Genomic DNA, 23,321 nt, shown 5'->3' on the forward strand with positions numbered 1-23,321 from the left:
GCTAAACAAAACGGAATTTTCAGAAGGTTAAGGTTCACTCAAACACGTGTTGTTGGAATCGTCTTGCAGCATAGGAGAAAATGGCAGGGAAGAGTTTAGCTGACAAAATAAATGCCTTGATTACGGCGAAGCCGGATTTTGGCTCAGATGAAGAACCCGAAGAGACGAAAGCGAAGGTGGTGGAATATTTCGACGAGAACGATGCCTCGGAAGATGAGTTGCGGCACTCCAAAATTCGCAGACAAAATATTGATACCTTGGACAAGGTGGATGAAAGGTAATTTATACAATTTAATTTAATGTATTTTTAATTAAATGTATTTCATATTCACATTTGTATACAAGATAATTTAAGATTATGCAAGATTTAAGTCTGAAATTTCGACTGATAAAATATGTGATTATATAGATACGCTGGTAAGAAAATTTCAAGGAAGGATATATACAGCGATGAAGATGATATGAGTGAAGATATAGAGAGCAAAAGTTCTGGGGAAGATGTAGAAGATGAAGATGTAGAAGATGAAGAAGTAGAAGATGAAGAAGTAGAAGATGAAGAGATGGAACAAAGGGGGAATGAATCAGATGACAGCGATGAAGTAGACTCGCAACAGGAATCTGAAGACGCTGAGAGTATGTCTGATACAGAGCGGGATGATAATAATACAGATGTGAACAATCTGCTGGATAAACAAAAGGACTCTACTATTAAAACCATGTCAGAAATAAATATTAGGGCAGAGATAGAGAAGGGCAATTGCATCAGGAATCAGTTCAAGTTTTGGGAAAATTTCTTGGAGATGCGAATAAAGCTGCAAAAGTGTGTTACAATTAGTAATCAAATGCCACAGTATGACAAACATAAAAAACTCATATCAGATACAGACTTTGTGAAGAAGATCAACGAAACTAAAACAAATCTAGTACTGACGTTAGATAACATGTTGCACCTGAGAGATCTTTTGTTAAAACAATATCCTGAAACGAAAAATCTATGCGCCACTCCCAAGAAGAGAAAAGCCGACAAAGACGAGAATATAAACATGAATGATTCAATAGATGAAGAAATATCTTCCGACATCGAGGATGCATTAGAAAATGGAAAGAAATTGTCTAATGATGAAGAAGTGGAAATGACTGAAGAACCAGTGCCCCGAAAACGTCTCAAATATAATGATTACGAAAAAGTTTTACAAGAGAATCATAATTCTTACAAAGAATATAGAGATTCTGTTATAAAGAAGTGGAATGACAAGACGCGGATTGCTACAGGTTCGCTGACTAAAAGCTCAGGTCAAACTACGCTGAAACAAATTGAATTTGCCATGAGTGACATAAACAAGCTACGGAAGAAAACTCAGTTAAAACGCTCCGAGTATAATATTGTTGGTAAATCTTTGTCAAATGAAGATGATGACGGTAGAAGAATCCAAGAGTATGATCCGGAAATTTATGATGACGATGATTTCTATCATCAGCTTTTGAGGGACCTGATAGAGTATAAATCGTCGGACGTGACGGACCCTGTACAACTCAGTAAACAATGGATCCAATTGCAAAATATGCGTAAAAAGATGAAGACGAAAATCGATACTCGCGCGACGAAGGGCCGTAGAGTGCGATACAATGTTCACAATAAATTAGTCAATTTTATGGCACCCATCACAGTGTATGACACATGGACAGATAGTGCAAAGAACGAATTATACAATTCATTGTTCGGTAAAATAAAATCGACGGAGGAACAAATAAAGTAGTAATTATGGAAATATAAATTATTATAAGTGTATAATTTTTACCTTTGTAATATACAAGAATTTATGATGTAAATATCGACACACATATGTACATTTCCCAATTTATTCTCGTGATGTAATAAAAAAATCTCTAATTGATATTTTTTAATATAAATTCTGTTATCATCGATGATATCTTTACACATTTTAATAAATATGACTGAGTATATATATAAACGAGCATTAAATTGATAAAAATTACTATATTTTGAATTATTAATATACTTTTTTAATTATATATATATAAAATTAGATTTTTACATCAGCAACGCATCAGCTACAGATTGGACTTGATGAAGCATTATACCCGATATCTAATCATTCTTAAATAAAGGATTTATATCATTTCTCTAAACTGTTTCGTTCACACGTTTATTTATGCACACTGAAACTTAATATCATATTTTAAAATCAAATTTAATTAAAATCGAATCTAATTATATTTTCATCAAGTGAAATAAACAAAATTTGAAATCGTCGATTATATTTTTAATGACAGATTATTTTTTATTCCTGAATTTTTATTGTGTACATAATTTTAATTATTGAATTTTTATTATGTTTAAAATTTTTTTGATTTGCCAAATTTCTATTATGTACCTTACATAATTTGTATTCTTCAATTTCTATTATATGATTATAATTTTAATTCGCCGAATTCCTATTATGTACATAATTTTAATATCTGAATTTCTATTATGTAAATAATTTTAATTCCCGAAGTTTTATTATGTACATAATATTAATTGATCGAATTTCTATTATGTACAATTTCAATTATTTACATAATAGAATTACGGCGAATTAAAATTATGTATATATAATAAAAATAAAAAATTAAAATTGTGTGCATAATAGAAATTCAACGAATTAAAATTATGTATATAATAGAAAATCGAGAATTAAAATTATGTACTCCCTCATAATAAAATTATGTACATAATTGATATTCGGCGAGTTAAAATTATGTACATTTGCTAATTATATATTATTTTTTATTTACTCGTCGAAAACTCCCGCGCGTAGTAACACATGAAATCGGCCGATTCTGACGTCACAATGTTACCAACTTCAGCCAGCGCCGCCATTACTCAGTCCAAGTCTAGCGGCGAAGGAGCAGAGGTGCGTCGCGAATGCTCCGCGTCTCGTCTAGATTTCGTGGACGTGTGACGCGAATAAACGGTAGTGCAAGTCCGGGAGTGTCGTGCTTTGACGTGATAGACCGAATAATATGCTCGAAGAGCATTCGGGCGTCGATGGGGACTTGGGGACCCGGGAGCCTCGGAACTCGCGAGTTGGTGATCGGAGGGACGAGGGAGGAGGGCGTTTCTCGTTCGAGACTGTTCCTCCGTGTTTATTGTGCATATTTCGCTGCTACTCGGTCGCCCGAGACCCTCGAGATGATCCTTCATCGTCTCGAAGGGTATCCCGGCGTCGACGGGGCCCCGGGAGTCTAGGATCGTCGCGAATTCGCGGGATTGCGAGCTATGGGTGGGTAAAGGGGAGGGGGACTATGGCTTGAGACATTGTTTCGACGGTATTTGGACCATTTCTATATTTATCGTGCGGTATTTCGGCATCGTCCTCTCGACGAGGAGTTTCGCGAGTGCTCAAGCGTCTTCTGGAGTGCGTGAATACCGTAAAAAGTGTTAAAGAAGCTCAACGTGATTGTAACCGTCGATTCAAATGCTAGGGGTGGGGGGCTATACCCCTCACTCGCTTGAGCTTTAGTGACGCTTCCGCGTAACGGCGCGCAAGTGTTACTTCCCCTGAGTGAGCATCAGTTCCTTCGCGATGCTACGTAATAACGCGGCGCGCCGGGAGATGTCGCGATAGACCTCGATAGACACCACGAGTGAAATTAAGGGCATTTCGATGCGATTAATATTCGGACGCTCGCTTTCCCGAAATCGGAAAAGTATATTTTATTAACGATGTTTTGTTCGTGTTTTTATTCGCGAATGCGATATCGAACGTGATCGAACGGGATGCTCGGAAGTGCCGAATGCATTCGCGAGTGATTATTTTTTTCGTATCGTCCGTTTATTTCGAAGTGCATCTGTGTGTGTAGTGAAGTGCAAGAAATAATAATTGCAAAAATAAAAAAAAAGAAAAAACAGTGCAGTGACCAGTGCCAAACCATATGGGATTACAGCAGAGCAACAATGGAATATAAAAGTGGATATATGTATAAAAGGAGAAAGGCTTGGATAATCGACTTAATGCAATGTAAGTTAATTTTTTCTTTATGTTACATTCGGAAAATAATGATCGACTTAAATGCGGAGCATTAAAAATTTTTTTTATTTTTCGGGAGGGAATTACTGTAGCGACTTTTATTTTTTCAACTAACTAATATAAAAAAACTAATATCAAGAAAAACAAATCTAATCTGAGGAAAAATAAACCTAACTTGAGAAAAAATAATAAGTACAAATATTAAAAATTATAAAACAAATATTAGGATAAATAACACTAATATTAGGAAAAATAATTCCAATATTAGGACAAACGTATTTTTGTTCTAAATCATTAGTTCTAAACTATTAAAAGTTAATATAATATTGAGAAATAACGCGCACGTAGCGTTAAGTAATATAGCTTCCGTATTAAAATATCAATTCTTTAAAGTCAGATGCCACATGTACATCACTAAAAACACGGTATTTGCAAGTGCCAATAAATTTTAAGCGGAGATAGATCGTTGTCGATTTGGAAGCAAAATATTTAAAAAGTGACCGACTTTAAGAAATTTCAATACTCATGCTCAGTTGTATTTAGAATCAATTCTTATTGTTTGGAACGTTCGCAATCGAAACCTGTATCAATAAAAATACAACAAATTGAAAATCTTGAAATTTGAAGAAAATCATCTTTGACAGGTTTCTTAAACTACTGTAATTTTTAAGGCGTGTGAGTACAAGCGAAACGAAAATCACTTCACACATCTATAAACGATTTTTAATAAAACTGCTGATTTGGATTTGCGTTATTTTCAATTTGAAAAAATTCATTTTTGACAATTTTGTTTAAACTGCTGTATTTTTTAAAGTGTGCGACTTGAAGCAAAACGAAATTTATTTTACACAACTATAAACAATACTTAATAAAACTGCTGATTTGGATTTGCGTTATTTTCAATTTGAAAAAATTCATTTTTCACAGTTTTGTTTAAACTGCTGTATTTTTTAAAGTGTGCGACTTAAAGCGAAACGAAATTCAGTTCACACATCTATAAACGATTCTTAATAAGACTGCTGATTTGGATTTGCGTTATTTTCAATTTGAAAAAATTCATTTTTGACAGTTTTGTTTAAACTGCTGTATTTTTTAAAGTGTGCGACTTAAAGCAAAACGAAATTCATTTCACACAACTATAAACGATTCTTAATAAGACTGCTGATTTAGATTTGCGTTATTTTCAATTTGAAAAAATTCATTTTTGACAGTTTTGTTTAAACTGCTGTATTTTTTAAAGTGTGCGACTTAAAGCGAAACGAAATTCAGTTCACACATCTATAAACGATTCTTAATAAGACTGCTGATTTGGATTTGCGTTATTTTCAATTTGAAAAAATTAATTTTTCACTGTTTTGTTTAAACTGCATTATTTTTTAAAGTGTGCGATTTAAAGCGAAACGAAATTCACTTCACACATCTATAAACGATTCCTAATAAGATTGGTGATTTGGATTTGCGTTATTTTCAATTTAAAAAAATTCATTTTTGACAGTTTTGTTTAAACTGCTGTATTTTTTAAAGTGTGCGACTTAAAGCGAAACGAAATTCAGTTCACACATCTATAAACGATTCTTAATAAGACTGCTGATTTGGATTTGCGTTATTTTCAATTTGAAAAAATTAGTTTTTGATAGTTTTGTTTAAACTGCTGTATTTTTTAAAGTGTGCGACTTAAAGCGAAACGAAATTTAGTTCACACATCTATAAACGATTCTTAATAAGACTGCTGATTTGGATTTGCGTTATTTTCAATTTAAAAAAATTCATTTTTAATAGTTTTGTTTAAACTGCTGTATTTTTTAAAGTCTGCGACTTAAAGCGAAACGAAATTCAGTTCACACATCTATAAACGATTCTTAATAAGAGTGCTGATTTGGATTTGCGTTGTTTTCAATTTGAAAAAATTCATTTTTGACAGTTTTGTTTAAACTGCTGTATTTTTTAAAGTGTGCGACTTAAAGCGAAACTGAAATTCAGTTCATACTTTTATAAACGATTGTTAATAAGACTGCTGATTTGGATTTGCGTTATTTTCAATTTGAAAAAATTCATTTTCGACAGTTTTGTTTAAACTGCTGTATTTTTCAAAGTGTGCGACTTAAAGCGAAACGAAATTCAGTTAACACATCTATAAACGATTCTTGATAAGACTGCTGATTTGGATTTGTGTCATTTTCAATTTGAAAAATTCATTTTCGACAGTTTTGTTTAAACTGCTGTATTTTTTAAAGTGTGCGACTTAAAGCGAAACGAAATTCAGTTCACACATCTATAAACGATTCTTAATAAGACTGCTGATTTGGATTTGCGTTATTTTCAATTTGAAAAAATTCATTTTTTAAAGTTTTGTTTAAACTGCTGTATTTTTTAAAGTGTGCGACTTAAAGCGAAACGAAATTCAGTTCACACATCTATAAACGATTCTTAATAAGACTGCTGATTTGGATTTGCGTTATTTTCAATTTGAAAAAATTCATTTTTCACAGTTTTGTTTAAACTGCTGTATTTTTTAAAGTGTGCGATTTAAAGCGAAACGAAATTCAGTTCACAATTCTATAAACGATTCTTAATAAGACTGCTGATTTGGATTTGCGTTATTTTCAATTTGAAAAAATTCATTTTTCACAGTTTTGTTTAAACTGCTGTATTTTTTAAAGTGTGCGACTTAAAGCGAAACGAAATTCAGTTCACACATCTATAAACGATTCTTAATAAGACTGCTGATTTGGATTTGCGTTATTTTCAATTTGAAAAAATTCATTTTTCACAGTTTTGTTTAAACTGCTGTATTTTTTAAAGTGTGCGACTTAAAGCGAAACGAAATTCAGTTCACACATCTATAAACGATTCTTAATAAGACTGCTGATTTGGATTTGCGTTATTTTCAATTTGAAAAAATTCATTTTTGACAGTTTTGTTTAAACTGCTGTATTTTTTAAAGTGTGCGACTTAAAGCGAAACGAAATTCAGTTCACACATCTATAAACGATTCTTAATAAGACTGCTGATTTGGATTTGCGTTATTTTCAATTTGGGGAAAAACTTGAACTTTTGATTTTTCCACTTACGACGCGAGCGATCGACGTACTATCATTTTCGGTATTAAAAAAATTAATTCATTATAGTCAGCTGTCAGATTCACATTAATATATATTAAAAACACATTTTCAAGTGCGTTCAAAGTCTTTAAGCGAAGATAGATCGATTTCGATGTGCAAGCGAAAAATTTAAAAAGTGACAAGATTTAAGATATGTGAAATATACATGTTCAGTCGTGTTTAGAATCGTTTCTTGTGGTTCGGGACATTCGCCTTCGAATGTTACATCGATGTAGAAAGCAGAATTTAAAAATCTTGAAATTTGAAAAAATTCATTTTCGACAGTTTTGTTTAAACTGCTGTAATTTTTAGAGTGTGCGACTTAAAGCGAAACGAAATTCAGTTCACACATCTATAAACGATTCTTAATAAGACTGCTGATTTGGATTTGCGTTATTTTCAATTTGAAAAAATTCATTTTTGACAGTTTTGTTTAAACTGCTGTATTTTTTAAAGTGTGCGACTTAAAGCGAAACGAAATTCAGTTCACACATCTATAAACGATTCTTAATAAGACTGCTGATTTGGATTTGCGTTATTTTCATTTTGAAAAAATTCATTTTTGACAGTTTTGTTTAAACAGCTGTATTTTTTAAAGTGTGCGACTTAAAGCGAAACAAAATTCACTTTACACATCTATAAACGATTCTTAATAAGACTTTTGATTTGGATTTGCGTTATTTTTAATTTGGTGAAAAATTTGAATTTTTGATTTTTCGACTGACGACGCGAATTATCGATGTACTATCATTTTCGGTATTAAAAAACTGTATTCCTTAAAGTCAGCTGTCAGATTCACATTAATATATTTTAAAAACACATTTTCAAGTGCGTTTAAAGTCTTTAAGCGAAGATAGATTGATTTCGATGTTGAAGCGAAAAATTTAAAAAGTGACCATTTTTTATTAATTTAAAATTTATATGCTTAGTCGTATTTTGAATTGATTGTTATTGGTAAGAACATTTTCAATCGAAAAATATATTAATGGAAATAGCAGATTTCGAAATTTTGAAATTTGAAGAGGTTTAACTAGACAGTTTTCTTTAAATTACTGTAATTTTTAAAGCGTACAATTATAAGCGAAACCAAAATTACTTCTCACAATTAGAAACGATATTAAATAATATTGCGTATTCGGATTTGCTTTATTTTAAGGTTGGGTCACAATTTTTAATTTCGATTTTTACATTGACGAGTCTTGCGATCGGAATGGTGTCGTTTATCGTATTAAAAAATTAATTCTTTAAATTATGGTGCCACATTTACGTTTATTAATTAAAGACACGGCATTTTCAAGTGCGACTAAAAATCTCTAAGCGAAGATAGATCAATGTCGATTTCGAAGCGAAATATTTAAAAAGTGACCAACTTTAAGAATTTTCAAATTCTCATGCTTAGTCGTATTTAGAATCGATATTTATTGTTTAGAATATGTTCAATTGAAAAATATCTTTATGGAAAAAGCAGAATTCGAAAATCTTGAAATTTGACAAGAATCAACTTGGACAGTTTTCTTTAAATATATTTTTTAAAGCGTACAACTACAAGCAAAACGAAAATCACTTCCCACAATTAGAAACAATATTAAATAATACTGCGTAATCGGATTTGCTTTATTTTAAAGTTGGGTCACAATTTTAAATTTCGATTTTTACATTGACGAGGCTTGCGATCGAAATGCTGTCGCTTTCCGTATTTTGATAAATGATGAAAAGTTAGATTAATTTTAGCAACTGACACTAAATTAATTTTGTTCATTATTTTCCGAACAATCATGTAAATTCACGTATCGCTTTTAATTAAGTTTTGCCTATGTCTAAAATTTGATTAATTTGTCTCTTTTCACGTCTCTGTCGAATTAATACATTTAATACAGCTATTTATTTAAAGATCGAATGTATATAAGTGTTTTAAATTTGACTCATGTACGTAACAATATTTATGCTACCGGTGCACTTCATGTGGCTATTAAAATATTCTGTGTCTTTCTCTCTATAATTATATATATCATGCTTTTTATTGAGCTTCCTAAAATAATTTATTGATGCAGATTACACGTAATCAAAATAATATTTGAAGTATAAGATGTACAGCATTGTTGCTATAAGAATTTTTTAATTAGAAAATAAGTACTATTTATTATTTTATATTCCAAATTAAATTTTCAAAATATTTATACATTATAAAATAGAAAAATTATTTATTTTATATATTTAAAAAATATGAAATGAAAAAAATAAAAAAATTTTTCTGAGAAAATTTTTATATTTAAAATATATTGTTGTAATACTCTGAAAAAAATAGAGAGAGAGAGAGGCATTTATACAGTTTTCTTCGACTAATTATCTACGTAATGTAATATTTCTGCCATTCTCATTGGTAATATTTTATTCTTCTTTATTCGAGACACCGTGTAGGCGTTGAGAAAGAAAATGTTTTTTGTTTTCTAATTAGAACGGTATTATATTTTATAAAAAGAAGAATAAGTCACTCGAGGTCATAAACTTGACATGAAATTGCATAGATTTTATTTCTTATTTTCGAGAAAACGGTGACACATTACCGAAAAGCATTTGATAGCATCATAGGAATATATATATAATTTAATAAAATAAATTCCGTATATTATGATAAAACATTATTAAAAATCGATACTCGAAGAAATTATGTGTATTAATTTAATAATATTAATAATAATGATATATATATATATACATATATTTATATCATTATTATTATTACTATTAAATTAATACACATAATTTCTTCGAGTATCGATTTTTAATCATGTTTTATTATAACTGAAATCGCCGTCATAATTTCAAAAAAATTTATTACTTTATATACATGTTTTGTCTTGTTGCTCATTATTATTTCTTATATGACTTTTACATTATTCGCTGAAAGTTTATAATATCCTTATTGTGTTTGTAATAATAAAGTATCGTTGTTTACGATAACTATTAATATATATATGTATAAAATACAGAATAACTTTAGTTTATTTTTGTCGGTCATGTAAGCCATACAAACATTGTTATTGGACAGACAATTATTACAGTTACATTAGGATAGCGCTCCTAATAAGTGAGTGAAGAATGAGAAAACATTTTCTATTAAAATAATTAATTTGTATCAAAATTGAATTTAATAAATCGACTTGAGATCTTGATTCGAAATCAAACATTCCTATCGAACAAGTATGCAAATTCAATAAATACTATAGTTTTGTTTGTGTGCTAGCATTCTATAATCAAAATTAGTTATAAAGAATTAAGAGATTCATTTATTACGTAAATATATAAAATTAAGAGATTTATTTATTAAATAAATATATAAAACCAAGAGATTCGGTTCGATTATCTGGCAAAGTGTAAGATTTATTCTTTGCTCAGTTACTACCATGGCTACAATAATGTTTTTGCCTAACGAAATAATTCTTATCATTTTGGAGAAACTCAGCATAAAGGACATCGAGTATTTTAGTTCCACGTGTAAGACATTTAGACAAATAGAATGGGGCAATATTCTTTGGATAAAAAAATTCTATCAAAGGTAGGTTACATTTTTATTAATTCCTTTTTTTACAAATTTGTTTAAAGAACGTATTGTCAAGAATCTAACGAAATATGACATTTTAGAGATTCTATATTTTTATTTTATTAATTTATTAATTTATTATTTTATTAATTTAATTCTAGCATTGATAGTTATATGTATAGCTCTTCTTTAAGATAAAATATATAAAAAATTACATAATCTTCTAAATTAAAATCATAGTTTATAAAATCTATAGCTTTATATTTCTAATTTTAGAAAAATTTTTGAAGAAACGTTCTATTTAAGAACTTTGTCAAAAGTGAAAACATATCATAGATGTAACACAATTTTTCGCACTTTTTTTACAAATTTTCCCTACTTATATATAATAAATGCTATGTATCTTTAAATTTTGAAGTTTGCCTCTAATACAATGACGTTGTTTATTAATATAATTTTCAATAATTATGTAAGGTATCTTTTTTCTTTTGTTTTTAGATGGCCTACTATGAAAAATGTTTATGATAAAATGAAAAGCGAAGATTTGCAGCAAATAGATTTTAAAAAGGAGTTAAAAGAAAATGCAAAATTTGCGAAAAAAATGTGGGAATTTGTACATTATTTATTCATGGATAATTCAAACGATGATATTAAGAAAGACTTGCTTTTAGATTTCCTTTACTCAAACGCAGGTTCAACGAATTATTTTCTTCTTCTAGATGAATTCAAAAGAATTTTTGCACAATCTGCACGGTACAACTTAATGAATCCTAAATTCAAAATATTTATAAATAACACAATTTTATATACCAATGTATTTAAACAATTAAAGTATTAATAAGTAATTTATATGTAAATTTGTCAGGGAACCTGGTCACGATTTAACACGAAGATTTAATAGCCGCTTCATTTTTCGATTAATAAGACATTCTCGTACCCGGTTTAAATATCTAAAATTTATAAATAAACCCAAAGAACAACAATTTTTAGAACAGTTGGTTACTATTGTAGTACAATGGTTTACACCTCTACAGCATGTCTCCTATTCACGCATACAAGCATTATTAGATAAGATTGCACAACAAGTGTTGCAAACTCTTAGGAAAGAATGTCCCAAGCATCCTATATTAACGGTGGCTAACGAGCACTATATTTACTGGAAAACCAATAATATCAATTACAGTTATTGGAATTATAAAGAAATATTGCCAATTTCGTTTATAACAGAAAGAATTATATTCTCTCAAACAAATTTCCAAACATTAAATCAGTTATGGTTAACACACCAAAATCAAGATGCATATAATGTAAGTTATTATATTATGCAAGGTATTATAATTATAATAAACTGCACGTTGTAATAATATATTTTGCATTATTCTCTAGAACTATAATATATTCACTCTGTTTTTCAAATATAATCACTTTTACCATTCTTATTTATGCCTATTTAGATTTCAGAGGGCAGTGAAAAACTATTTCTACTAACAATATATCACAGTGTATTGCGAAGATTCGGCATTTACTCTCTTCTAATAGGAGGCTGTTTGCTTCAAATATTTTGGAAACCGATAGAGTAAGCATAACTTTAACTTTAGAGAGAAAGAGAGCACGCACAATTTTTTTATTTAATATATCATAATCTATATATGAATTGTATAATTTGTCTTCTAAATCTGACTTATTTAGTCTAATTTTAATTTGCATCATTTACGGAAATATAATTTATTAGAGTTTTCGAGAATAGAATTTTTTTAAACATCTATATAGCGCTCTGCTTGCATTGCTTTTTTTAATAATTATAATTGATTATGCGTATACATATAATGTGTGTATACTATATTTCGTGTTTGTTGTCTTTATGTATATATATATTTTTTAATGTTTTCAGTAATAACGGATTAGGATATTATAGTATTGGTTTGCAGTCCGGTCGATTCTTCTTGGTGCCGAATCATCGTAGTATAGATAAAAGATGTCACTACAAGGTTGGTTTTGGCAATTTATGTATAATCTCTATTAATTATTTTAGTAATTAATTTTTTTGTCAATCGGAATTTTATTAGGTTTATTTTTAAGATAATACATATATATATATATTATACTTTATATTGGATTTTTAAAAATGTCTATTTTTTTAAAGACAATAACAAAATTAGTTGACCATTTGGAAAAAGAATTACAAACACTTCATCCAGGAGAGATAAATATGCTGAGTTGTATGCTATTAAGACAATATATAAATATTACAGACGTAATGATGGTAACTTTTACTTTACTATATCTATTATAATATACTATTGTATAACTTGTATAAACATTGTTTATATAATTATCTATAATTAATATTTATTATTTTATTAATATTTTTTAATCTATATATAATTATTTGTAATTTAAATCAATATAAAATTAATTTTAAACATCACTCTTTATAAAGAAGTATTAATATAATAATTATATTATAATGTTACATATTTACTTTACAGTGGTTTTGTGATTTCACGATTCCAAAAAAAAAATTTGTGGAAGAAAGATCGCCAAAACTAAAATTTGTGATTGGAACAATAGTAACCCATAGATGTAAGATTGATCAAAATCACATTGGGGTGATAGTTGGTTGGACTAGTTATTATTATCCTCCAGCGTGTATTATAAAATTGAACAATTTTCCTTTTTATTTAAATGTGTTATGCACAAATTGGCAGTGTACAGATTCGGAGTGTAGTACACATAAACCATACTACGTAATTTTATGTGACAATGACTTGTTCTGTTATGCGGAACACGGTATATTATCATTTTTTAAGTCATAATAATATATGTATTTAAGTGTATATGAAGTATAGCATTATTTGTGTGTGTAGACATTATCTATACCTATTATATATATACATATACTTAATTATATATACTTTATTATATATATATATATATATATATATACTATATATAGACAAAAAATTCAAATAGTTAAAATTATGCGTTTATAGAGATTTATATTACATATATGTAGAGTACATCTTTTTTATTACAAAATTTATTATAAAATATTTATTATAAAAATTGTTATAAAATATCATTTTTTTTAATTTCAGAGATTGTATCGAAATGTGACTCACCAAGATGGATTAATAATAGAGAGATAGGACGATATTTTTATAGATTTGAAGACGATTATTATTTGCCTAATGAAATGTTAGCGAGAGATTATCCATTTGATGTCGCTATAATTAATGAAATAAGACGCAATTAATAATTGTATTTTATTACAAAATTAATACATATTAATTATTAATACATATTCACATTTTAATACATATTAATTAATATACATATTCACATTTTAAACCTTTTCATGTAAAAATTATAAATATTTAATTATGAAAATATTTTATATAAAATATATTATTTATGATAATAATATATTCTATATATCTTTTATAAAAAATATATTCGATAATATATATATATTTTCTAAATATAATATATTCTATATTTCTATATAACATATATATAATGTATTATTTAAATATATTATATTTTTATACAAATATTATTTTACTTTTCTTTTGTTATAATTAAACTTTTATAATTTTTTCTTATTTTGATGTGTAAAGATATATATATATATATATATTTGAAAGATTAATTTAATTATTTAATATATATATTTACTATCAAATAAAGAATTATGACTACATTTTGTCTTCTTTATCTGTAACACATATAATATATCGATTTGTGAAGAACTGTTCGCTCTTTTATATATATATATATATATATATATATATATATATATATACATAGTTATATAGCTGTGTATCAAGTTACGAAATACACAAAATGTATAATATAAAAATCTTGATTATCAATATGTATTATTATCTTTTTTTTATATTTGATTATATTCATATATTAAATTGTATTTTTTACACATTGACACAGATATATTTTTTAAAAAAAGGTATTTTTTAGTTGTAGTTTGTAATATATCTTATATCTCAAAAAAAAGGGCGCGCTAATTAAAACAATCTAGTGTCTTTAAATTGTGAAAACTCTAGAAATTCCCTATCAGTACGTTCAATAAATATAGTCCAGCTCTGCAGTCTTCACTCTTCAATTCTCAGTTATTCTATGGTTGAATTTAGGTTATTCGTTTACTGTCTGATAACCGGATTTTTGTCTCACATTGTAGCAAGCGGTTTTCTAATTAATTAATTTCAAGATGATAAACACATTCCGTCTGATATCTCGACAGAACCCTCATCAATTTCGTCAATTTCACAAATGGTAAAATTGAGATGTCTCTAATACGAGTGCATATAATTATACAAACGAGTATGCTTACATAACCTTATTTGCTTACCGCAATTATTTTAATTCGAAATAATATAAATAATATAAAGTTTTATTAATATTAAGTTTATTTTATTTTATTAAAATTAATAAAAAATAATTGGAGTCAATAAAATGATAAGAAAGAGTTAAGTAGTAAATATATTAGGTGAAATTTACTCTGGAAATATTTTCCTAAAAAAAGAAATGATTATTTCAATAATATATATATTTGTTGAATATATGTGTTTAGTATTATTCGACGAGCGGAATCAGCGACTGCAGCAGCAGTGACTGAATCTACATCGATTTCACGACCACCTCCTTCGGGTGCTGACAAATCGGTGGATCCGAAAATCGACAAAATAGCTAATGACATAAGCGCTCTCAATCTGATTGAAGTAGCGCAGCTCAGTGATCTGTTAAAGAAGCGACTGAATTTACCAGATGCACCTGTCATGCCTATTGGAGGATTTGCTGCTGGGCCTCAGGTTGAGGTAACTTGTATCATAAGTTCTATTTATGAAATGTAACTCTTTTTTGCAATAATATTAAATTCATGCTATGTTTAATTAAAATTGGATTTGCTGCCATATTTCAGGCACCTGAGGTAATCTTATTATGTTTAATTAAATTAGAAAATAGTGGAAAATAGAATTAAGTTTATATATATATATATATATATATATATATATATGTATATAAATTTTTTTTAACTTTTTTAAATAGTTGCGAGAGATTTATTTTTTATTTTATCCTGTTTAGGAGGAAGAAGAGCAAACACAAAAGAAAGTACAAACGTCATTTACTGTTAAATTGACAGGATTTGATGATAAACAAAAGGTAGCTCTAATAAAGGAAATTAAGAGCCTGTTACCTGACACAAATCTTGTTCAGGTATTAAATTATTAATCGACTTTTTAAATATCAAATGTAGTATTATTGAAAATTAATTTTCTCTTATGTATGATACTAAAATAGGCAAAGAAGTTTGTCGAAAGTGCACCTACGATAGTGAAGGCTGATTTGGCAAAAGAGGAAGCAGAGAAATTGAAAGACTCTCTTGTAAAGGTTGGTGCTAAAATCGAAATAGTATAATAAATCATGTGTGATTACATATATTGTTACATGTAATATTATATAGTAAAAATTTACATTTACTTACAAAATGATATTTTCTATGACTCCTATATTGCAGAAAACTACTATTTCATTTTTGTTATCACATATTTATAAGATTCTGACATTCAACAAATATCAATATATATAAATTAATATATATAAATTATGTGTAATATATTTTTTACAAGAATGAAATTATCTGAGTAATATATAACATATCTTTTTTCTTTCAATGAAATAAGATTTCTAACTTTATATAAATTAAAAAGCAAATATAATTTTATCAAAATATATTACAGAAATGTGTATTTTTGTTTATATATACAATATTTGGAAACGAAAATCATTTTCCATCAATTTACTATCTTTAATTGCTCGTGATAGTTGTATGTAGATGAATATGTGTATGCAAAGTTATTTTATATTAAAATCATTTTATATTCAATGTTTTTTTTAAATTACTGAATGCCTTCCTCTTTCTAAATCTTCACTTGTCAACATTGAAAGAAATAATCCCTATATCGCAATTACGATGCTTCGAGCAAATGTTCATTGATAGATAAATGATTTAAAAAAGCCATAAAATTGGATAAAAGCGATATCAATTAATAGACTGTAACAGAATACGTTCCTTATAAAATACAGCTCAATTAATTTAATAAATAACTCAATTATGTTCAATAAGAAAAATTGAAGATCCATCAGCAACTCGAATATTCCAAACACTCTCTTTACTTTTTACGTATTTTCGCAATATACAAAAAATACACGAGAACTCAATTGAACACAAACTGACCCAAACATTCCAAAGTACTTGCGAATTGAACGAATGGCGCTGTAACAGCCATATCGATAAAATAAGTGCCGTTTCACATATTCGTGGGACCCCGTTCCTTCTCGCCTCTTGCACACAAAACCTTAAAGAAATTCCCATAAAATTCTCTAAAAATTTCAAATATAAATTGCCCTAAAAACGCATTTCTATATAAACATATTTTATTTTTTAAAAATGACAAGAGCAGCTACAAATTCGCGAGGCCCCGTTCCTTCTCGTCTTTCGCAAAACCTTAAAGAAATTCACATAAAATTCTCCAAAAATTTAAATATAAATTATCCTAAGAACAGATTTCTATATATAAACATATTTTATAAAAAAAAAAAATTACAAGAGCAGCTACAGGGATACAGGAACATCAATCCTCGACGAGGCTACGCTACTGGCAGCCACGACTACTGCCACGATGGCCGAGGAGGCTGACACAAACGATAACGCGGCGATGGAAAGTATAGCGCAAAACATCCTCGAGGTGGGTATAACTCGGCGACGAGTGACGGGACGACTCGCCCTGAGGCCCTAGGATAATCGGACGACGCGGTCGACGATCGGTATACTCGCGATCGGCGACGCGCTCGTAAGACGGAGGTTAACCACGGAGTTCTGTCTCTTGACAGGTCAGTGCCGGAGGTGACGGGCCGCCGTCCGCGGCCACCGAGCTGGGCGCGTTGCACTTCCAGGCGTCCCAGGTGATCGCGCGGCTCGAGCAAGCGGTGGAGCGTGAGGCCGAGGGAAACCTCCACGGCGGCACCACGTGGAACAACCCCTCAGGATTCCTGTCGCAGCCCAAGAAACCGGACGAGATATTGGCGTTGATACAGGTGAACGAGTGACAGGATGTATATATATATATATATATATGTATGTATATGTGTTTGGGGTGTAGGTGTGTTTGTTGTGTTGCTAGCAGAAACCGATTGGCCGTTCCGGTAACGCGATAGCCCTCGGTGATTGCTTATCACGTGGCGGTGTGTTTTGCCCCACGTCCTGTTGCAACAACGATACAGTTAAATTGCAACAGAATTAACAATCGCAAGAAGGATATAGATTCTTTTCTCTTTGGATGATTTTTTTCCCGCAAATTGGATGTTTTTTTTAAGAAACAAGAGATTCTTTTATTGTATGATTCTTCTTTTGTAATCAACAATTTATCAATTAATTTTTTTAATAATCATATAATACTAAGTAAATTAATAATGATAATAAGATAATATTTTTTTCTTTTCTTTCTTATTATTTTCTTTTGATTGTCATGTGTGCACGTGTATATTTATTAGATTTATTTTAATATTATAATATATTTTTTACTATTAATAATAATATTAAATAAAAACATGTGCCTGATAATAATAAATACATCATGAGAAAGTAGACATCCGATTTCATTGAAAATTTTCTGTTCCACAGGACTTGGTAGTTCACGAGGACGCGCCGCAATCGGTCGAAGGTTCCACGGACGTCCCAATCAGTCAAATCACAGCTCTGCCAACTCTAACCGATGCTGCAAAATTGGCCTTAGTCACGCACACCGTTTCAGCTTATGCGATAGCTCTACCAAAGTCACACGCACAAAAGCTCGCCGGACGTCTCGCGGCCGACACTACGAGATGGCTCAGTCACATCTTTCGTTTCGTCGATTGCGCATCCTCCTTCCACGAGGATCACCTGGAGGGGCTGGTCAGGGTGACGCGGCTCGCCCTACACCGAAAATATCCTCGATACATGGAGGAGGGCTTCACCGCGTTCGTGTCACAGACTCCCTTAATTTACAGCTCGGTCGCGGCGCCCATAGGCGTCGTTCAACACTTGTGCAGACAGGTGATATTCCTGGATTTTTTATTCCACTTTGTTCGGAATCGAATTATTAAGTCTACTCTTTTCAGCTGAACTGGCTGCACTAGTTTAGAATTTAATGTTAGTTGAGTTTAGCTCTTTCCTTCTAATGTTGAGTAAAAAAGATAAACTCTGAACTAGTCATCTGAAAAGAACATATTTATTGTAGGATATATATATTATATCCTACAATAAATATGTTCTTATATATATATATTTGAAGATTATTGATTGAAACATATAAAACACGCTAAAGGATTTGATTATGTTCCCGCAGCTCTCTTTGCCGCTTCAATGCATAAGACCAATCCCACATAACACCATGTTTGGCTCGAGGCATACCATGGACGTCTCGGCATTGGAGCGACGCTTAGCAGAGGACACTCAATCAAACAATGTAACACCATTGTTGGTATTGGCCGAAGCCGGTTCTGTGTTGACGGGTCATTGCGACAATATTACGCGATTACGAGCGATATGCGACAAGTACAACGTCTGGTTACATCTCAGAGGACATTCGCTGGCTGCGCTCGCGTTGAACAACTCTGCGAAAGATTTGGTAATTATTGGCATAAAGTGTTCTTGACAAAGTGACTTATTCCTTATCGTCAAACGTATTTTTTGAATTTAAAAATTTTTTTATATTGCAGCCGTCGAAAATAGCGGACAGCATTACGTTACCACTCGGCACATGGTTAGGTATACCTTCGCTACCAGTAGTCGTATCCTTTTAAATTTTTAAAAACAAATGATAGACTAATAATGATTATAACTAAATTAAAATTTTTTTTTGATATCTAAGAAATATTGATTTTTGCTGTTCTTATATTCTATATAATTGCTATTATGTTCTTTTGCATCGATCAGTTATGCTTCAATTATTCTTCCTTAATATTCTCTTATAGACATTGTATAGATTAGCAGATATTAAAGGAGGAAGGCCTACACCGAGAGACACTACCTTGTCACTAGTCTCAGGACTGATGGCAGATTCACTGTCGAGAAGATTGCCAACTTTACCCTTGTGGACCGTTTTACAAGCTCTCGGTCGAGATGGAATATACAACAGATTTAAAAGATGTTTCTTGGCTGTGGAAGAGTTGTACAATAAAATTAAAGAGTTCTCTTGCATTAGAATATTGGTAAGTTTCAAAAGAATATAAGCTCTTCGCTGAAAAAAAAGAAACTACATTATGAAATAAAAATTTCTCGTTCATTCTCTTTCAGAGTCAATCGCCAGGCGGTGAGACGGAGTCTTACACTTTAAGCGAATATCTCGCAAACAATCCTATAAACAATTCACAGTTATTCGAAGTTGTAGCGAGCGCGTTAGTTTTTCAATTCGTACCTGCGCATAAGGATCTTCAAGCCTTGGAGCGCGTACTACCCTATTACGACAAATTAAACTCCTGGTTGGGGCAGATTCTTCAGAGGGACATTGATAATGTACAAATAGAACTTTGTGATATAGAACAGTGCGGTGTCGCGATTCGTATCTGTCCGTTGGAGAATCCCGATCAGCCGCCTACGACCGAAGATATAAATAATTTAGTGACCTGTCTTGAACAACAAATAGTAAGAATATCTTGGATTTCGTCGGTCTGTATTCCTATCACACTTATACTAACAATAAATGCATGTAGCATTTTTCTTTTTATAATCTGTTTTTAAGGCTGCTGGATTCTCACTGCGGCCACATGTTAGATTATGACGTCAAAGGCGAAAAAGCATACGCTGATATTCCAGGTATTTTAAAAGTGTGCTAAAGCCATCTGAAATGCTGTTTCATCGAAGTATCTTTTCATTTCAAAATAGCATCTAAAAATTTTTAGCATATGTTTTCTCGCCTCTGACGTCACAATTCCAACATGATCGGAAACGAATAATTTAAAGTTGGCAAAAGCATTTAACGTTAAAGATGCGATAGGAATACGGTACCTCACATCTTGGATTAATCATCCAACGTCAATTGTAAATTCGTTAGTAACACTATCGCAATTTCGTTGAATAGGAAATATTACTAGCGACAGTGGAACACAAAGACACCTTCGTACGCTTAGTCTCAGAGAATGATTCTTTACATTTAGTGGAAATGCCGGGTTGGGCGGGTTTAGGAGGTGTGCGTTACGCACCGCCTACTTGGATTCACGTTATGACCGATCAGGCGAAGGACGAATTGAACAAATTAAATATGCAGTTAGTCGAAACGCTACGTAGCACGGACGCCGCGTTTTCTCTAGGAGAAGGCGCGGACGGCTTGGCTTGCGTACGATTTGGCATGGTGACGCAAGACACAGGTGAGGCAAACAAAATGCATTCTTTTTTTTAAACACATTACATTATCTTTTATCACTACGACTGTTACTTCCAGACGTCGCCGAACTGTTATCCTTAGTCTTACAAGTTGGCCAGGAGGTGGAAGCCAGTTCTAAAATGATGGATACCATTTCTGAAGTAGTTAAAAGAGGTATTGAGACGGCGCAAACCGATCTCGAGAGGGAAAACGCAGAAAAATTATGGCAGGAGGGTATCCTTAGGCACGTCCCCGTAGTAGGAACTTTTGTCAATTGGTGGAGTCCCATTTCGAAAGAAACTGGCGTTCGCGGTCGTAGTTTAAATTTGCAAGCTGGTAATTATTAATTTTATATAGAGTTTGCATACACAAAATGTAATCATAATTATAATTAAATAATATATCTAATATAATATACTTATTTATTAAAACAGGTATTGTGGAGAGTACGGAAAATATCTACAAGTACCACATGCAACTGCAACCTAATTTCGCGAACAGCAACGGTTCCGGTGCCAGAACTCCGCCTCAACCTCTGGTGCAAACGCCAGTCGGTGCTAGTAGTCAGAGTCACAGTCGATCGTCCAGTCATTCTAGCCTACAGAGCGGCAAGAGCATGCCTCTGATAAACAGTGCCAGTCTTCAGCCCCAAGTCAAGGAAGAGTCGGGGCAAACATTGAAGTCGTAGTAAACAGTTTTTACTGTTATGGTACATCGAGAGCACACATTGTTTCCAAGTCATCGTTAATCTTGACAAAGGAGCGACGCTATACTTTGAACATGAAACACTTAAGATGTTTCTCACCGTCAGGTACTCTTTATATCTGCGAAGTATTAGACCGTAAAATATCTGTACAACTTATTTTGCTGGATAAAATGAAACGCGCGCGACAGTTTTAATTTTTTTCCCTACCGCTGATACTTTCAACCAAAACTCTTTCTCACCTTCTCACGTAATGTCTCTTTTCACAAACTTCACTGCTTATTTTCGCTATTAAACGATCGCGACTTAATCATGGAGTGGTCCATGTACTTACTAGACTGATACACGTAGCGCGATGTTACTTTTATGATAAGTTCACGCGTAACAATTTTACACTGAAAAATGTCTGTTAATTCTAGAAATTTATATTCGCGAGTTTTTTACGATGCTTCGGTAATCGATGTCGCGTTTATTTTCCTTGAAGCATGTCTTTTTATTTCGGTTACCAGCGGTCCACTCACAAAGATGCAGAAACAAACATGAATCTTGATACACTGTAAAATATTATGAACAGATTCGTGACGATTCCATGAAGAATATGAATAAATGCGAATTTTCTCTTAACGCGAATTGCTAATAAGTGCATAGCTTGGTAGTAGCTTCTGAAACAATAAGAATTAGAACAAAATCATTTTCTCTTCTAATCAGTTGTCTCCTGCTTCTCCTTCTCATATCTTATTGATATTAATTTGCACTTGACGAAATATATTTTGACAGATATATTTTTTTTATTATGTTACAGTAAAATTATTTATTGTTGAATATAGTAAAGTTTTATATATAAAATATACTAGATACTGTTTAATCCTCTTATGCTATCTCAAAAATGCTTATGGTCAACTTTTTTTTTTATCAAAGTTATTTAAAAATTTTTCCTTTTACTCTCTAACTCTATTTTATTCTCTTTAAATTACTAATCTTTAAATTTATTATTCGCACTGGTTAAGTTTAAAATTTCCATAAGCACAATATTGTAATTAAAATGTAATTAAAAAACTTTCTTTCTCTCCTCTCTATGTATATTTGTATCTTTTACGAAAGATTATGGAGTATAGATATTTGTATGAAAATATTATGAGAAAAGTGTTCTGAAGGTATTCGAAAACTGTAAGCAATGATTCCAAAGAAAAAAACTTATATTCCCATCTACATAAAATAGAAAAAATGATCTGTATTATTGCTCTTGTATTATGTAATCGATGATGAAATCAAGATAAAATATTGCAATGATTAAGATCAACAATTATATACCGCGCAATTAGGAGATATTCGTAAATTGTTGAAAAATGTCGAAGATGAAAAGAAATCAAGCAGTATGTATATTTATGTACCAAACTTGTTGTAATAAAGTATTGCTAATGACTATGAAATATTGTAATATAGAATAGAGATTAACGTTTTTCTTTTACGTTCCACAACATTTATAAGTTACGAATTTTATAACGATTCTATAAATTCATA

At 30.7% G+C, this 23,321-nt stretch overlaps 4 protein-coding genes across 6 annotated transcripts; all 4 read left to right on the plus strand.

The window, feature by feature from the left end:
* The first annotated feature begins 4 nt into the window (after positions 1–4).
* On the plus strand, positions 5–1,895 carry Aatf (Apoptosis antagonizing transcription factor). Its single transcript, XM_029299107.2, has 2 exons — positions 5–277; positions 410–1,895. The coding sequence occupies exons 1-2, from the start codon at positions 81–83 to the stop codon at positions 1,755–1,757; spliced, it is 1,545 nt and encodes a 514-aa protein (XP_029154940.2). The 5' UTR covers positions 5–80; the 3' UTR covers positions 1,758–1,895.
* An 8,062-nt stretch (positions 1,896–9,957) lies between these two features.
* LOC114935311 (F-box only protein 21-like) lies at positions 9,958–14,013 on the plus strand. 3 transcript variants are annotated; one of them, XM_085490232.1, is made up of 9 exons: positions 9,958–10,336; positions 10,532–10,691; positions 11,175–11,429; positions 11,542–11,983; positions 12,131–12,252; positions 12,568–12,664; positions 12,820–12,939; positions 13,166–13,466; positions 13,775–14,013. In XM_085490232.1, the coding sequence occupies exons 2-9, from the start codon at positions 10,540–10,542 to the stop codon at positions 13,930–13,932; spliced, it is 1,647 nt and encodes a 548-aa protein (XP_085346358.1). In that variant the 5' UTR covers positions 9,958–10,336; positions 10,532–10,539; the 3' UTR covers positions 13,933–14,013. The 3 variants fall into 3 exon arrangements, with proteins under 3 accessions (XP_085346358.1, XP_085346359.1, XP_029163952.2); XM_085490233.1 differs by having other exon boundaries at positions 9,958–10,223; XM_029308119.2 differs by having other exon boundaries at positions 9,958–10,691; positions 13,166–13,259; positions 13,775–13,828.
* Positions 14,014–14,803: 790 nt separating this feature from the next.
* mRpL12 (mitochondrial ribosomal protein L12) lies at positions 14,804–16,183 on the plus strand. Its single transcript, XM_029308112.2, has 4 exons — positions 14,804–14,969; positions 15,268–15,511; positions 15,780–15,911; positions 15,996–16,183. The coding sequence occupies exons 1-4, from the start codon at positions 14,905–14,907 to the stop codon at positions 16,110–16,112; spliced, it is 558 nt and encodes a 185-aa protein (XP_029163945.1). The 5' UTR covers positions 14,804–14,904; the 3' UTR covers positions 16,113–16,183.
* A 1,170-nt stretch (positions 16,184–17,353) lies between these two features.
* LOC114935275 (pyridoxal-dependent decarboxylase domain-containing protein 1) lies at positions 17,354–23,230 on the plus strand. The gene is made up of 10 exons (XM_029308053.2): positions 17,354–17,443; positions 17,589–17,792; positions 18,379–18,789; positions 19,082–19,363; positions 19,455–19,526; positions 19,710–19,946; positions 20,032–20,379; positions 20,816–21,101; positions 21,176–21,433; positions 21,532–23,230. Exons 1-10 carry the CDS (start codon positions 17,378–17,380, stop codon positions 21,783–21,785), a joined length of 2,418 nt encoding a protein of 805 aa, XP_029163886.1. The 5' UTR covers positions 17,354–17,377; the 3' UTR covers positions 21,786–23,230.
* The last annotated feature ends 91 nt before the right edge of the window (positions 23,231–23,321 follow it).

Source organism: Nylanderia fulva, unplaced genomic scaffold, assembly GCF_048542155.1.
Source record: "Nylanderia fulva isolate GAGA-0341 unplaced genomic scaffold, ASM4854215v1 Scaffold12, whole genome shotgun sequence".
NCBI classification, from domain to species: domain Eukaryota; kingdom Metazoa; phylum Arthropoda; class Insecta; order Hymenoptera; family Formicidae; genus Nylanderia; species Nylanderia fulva.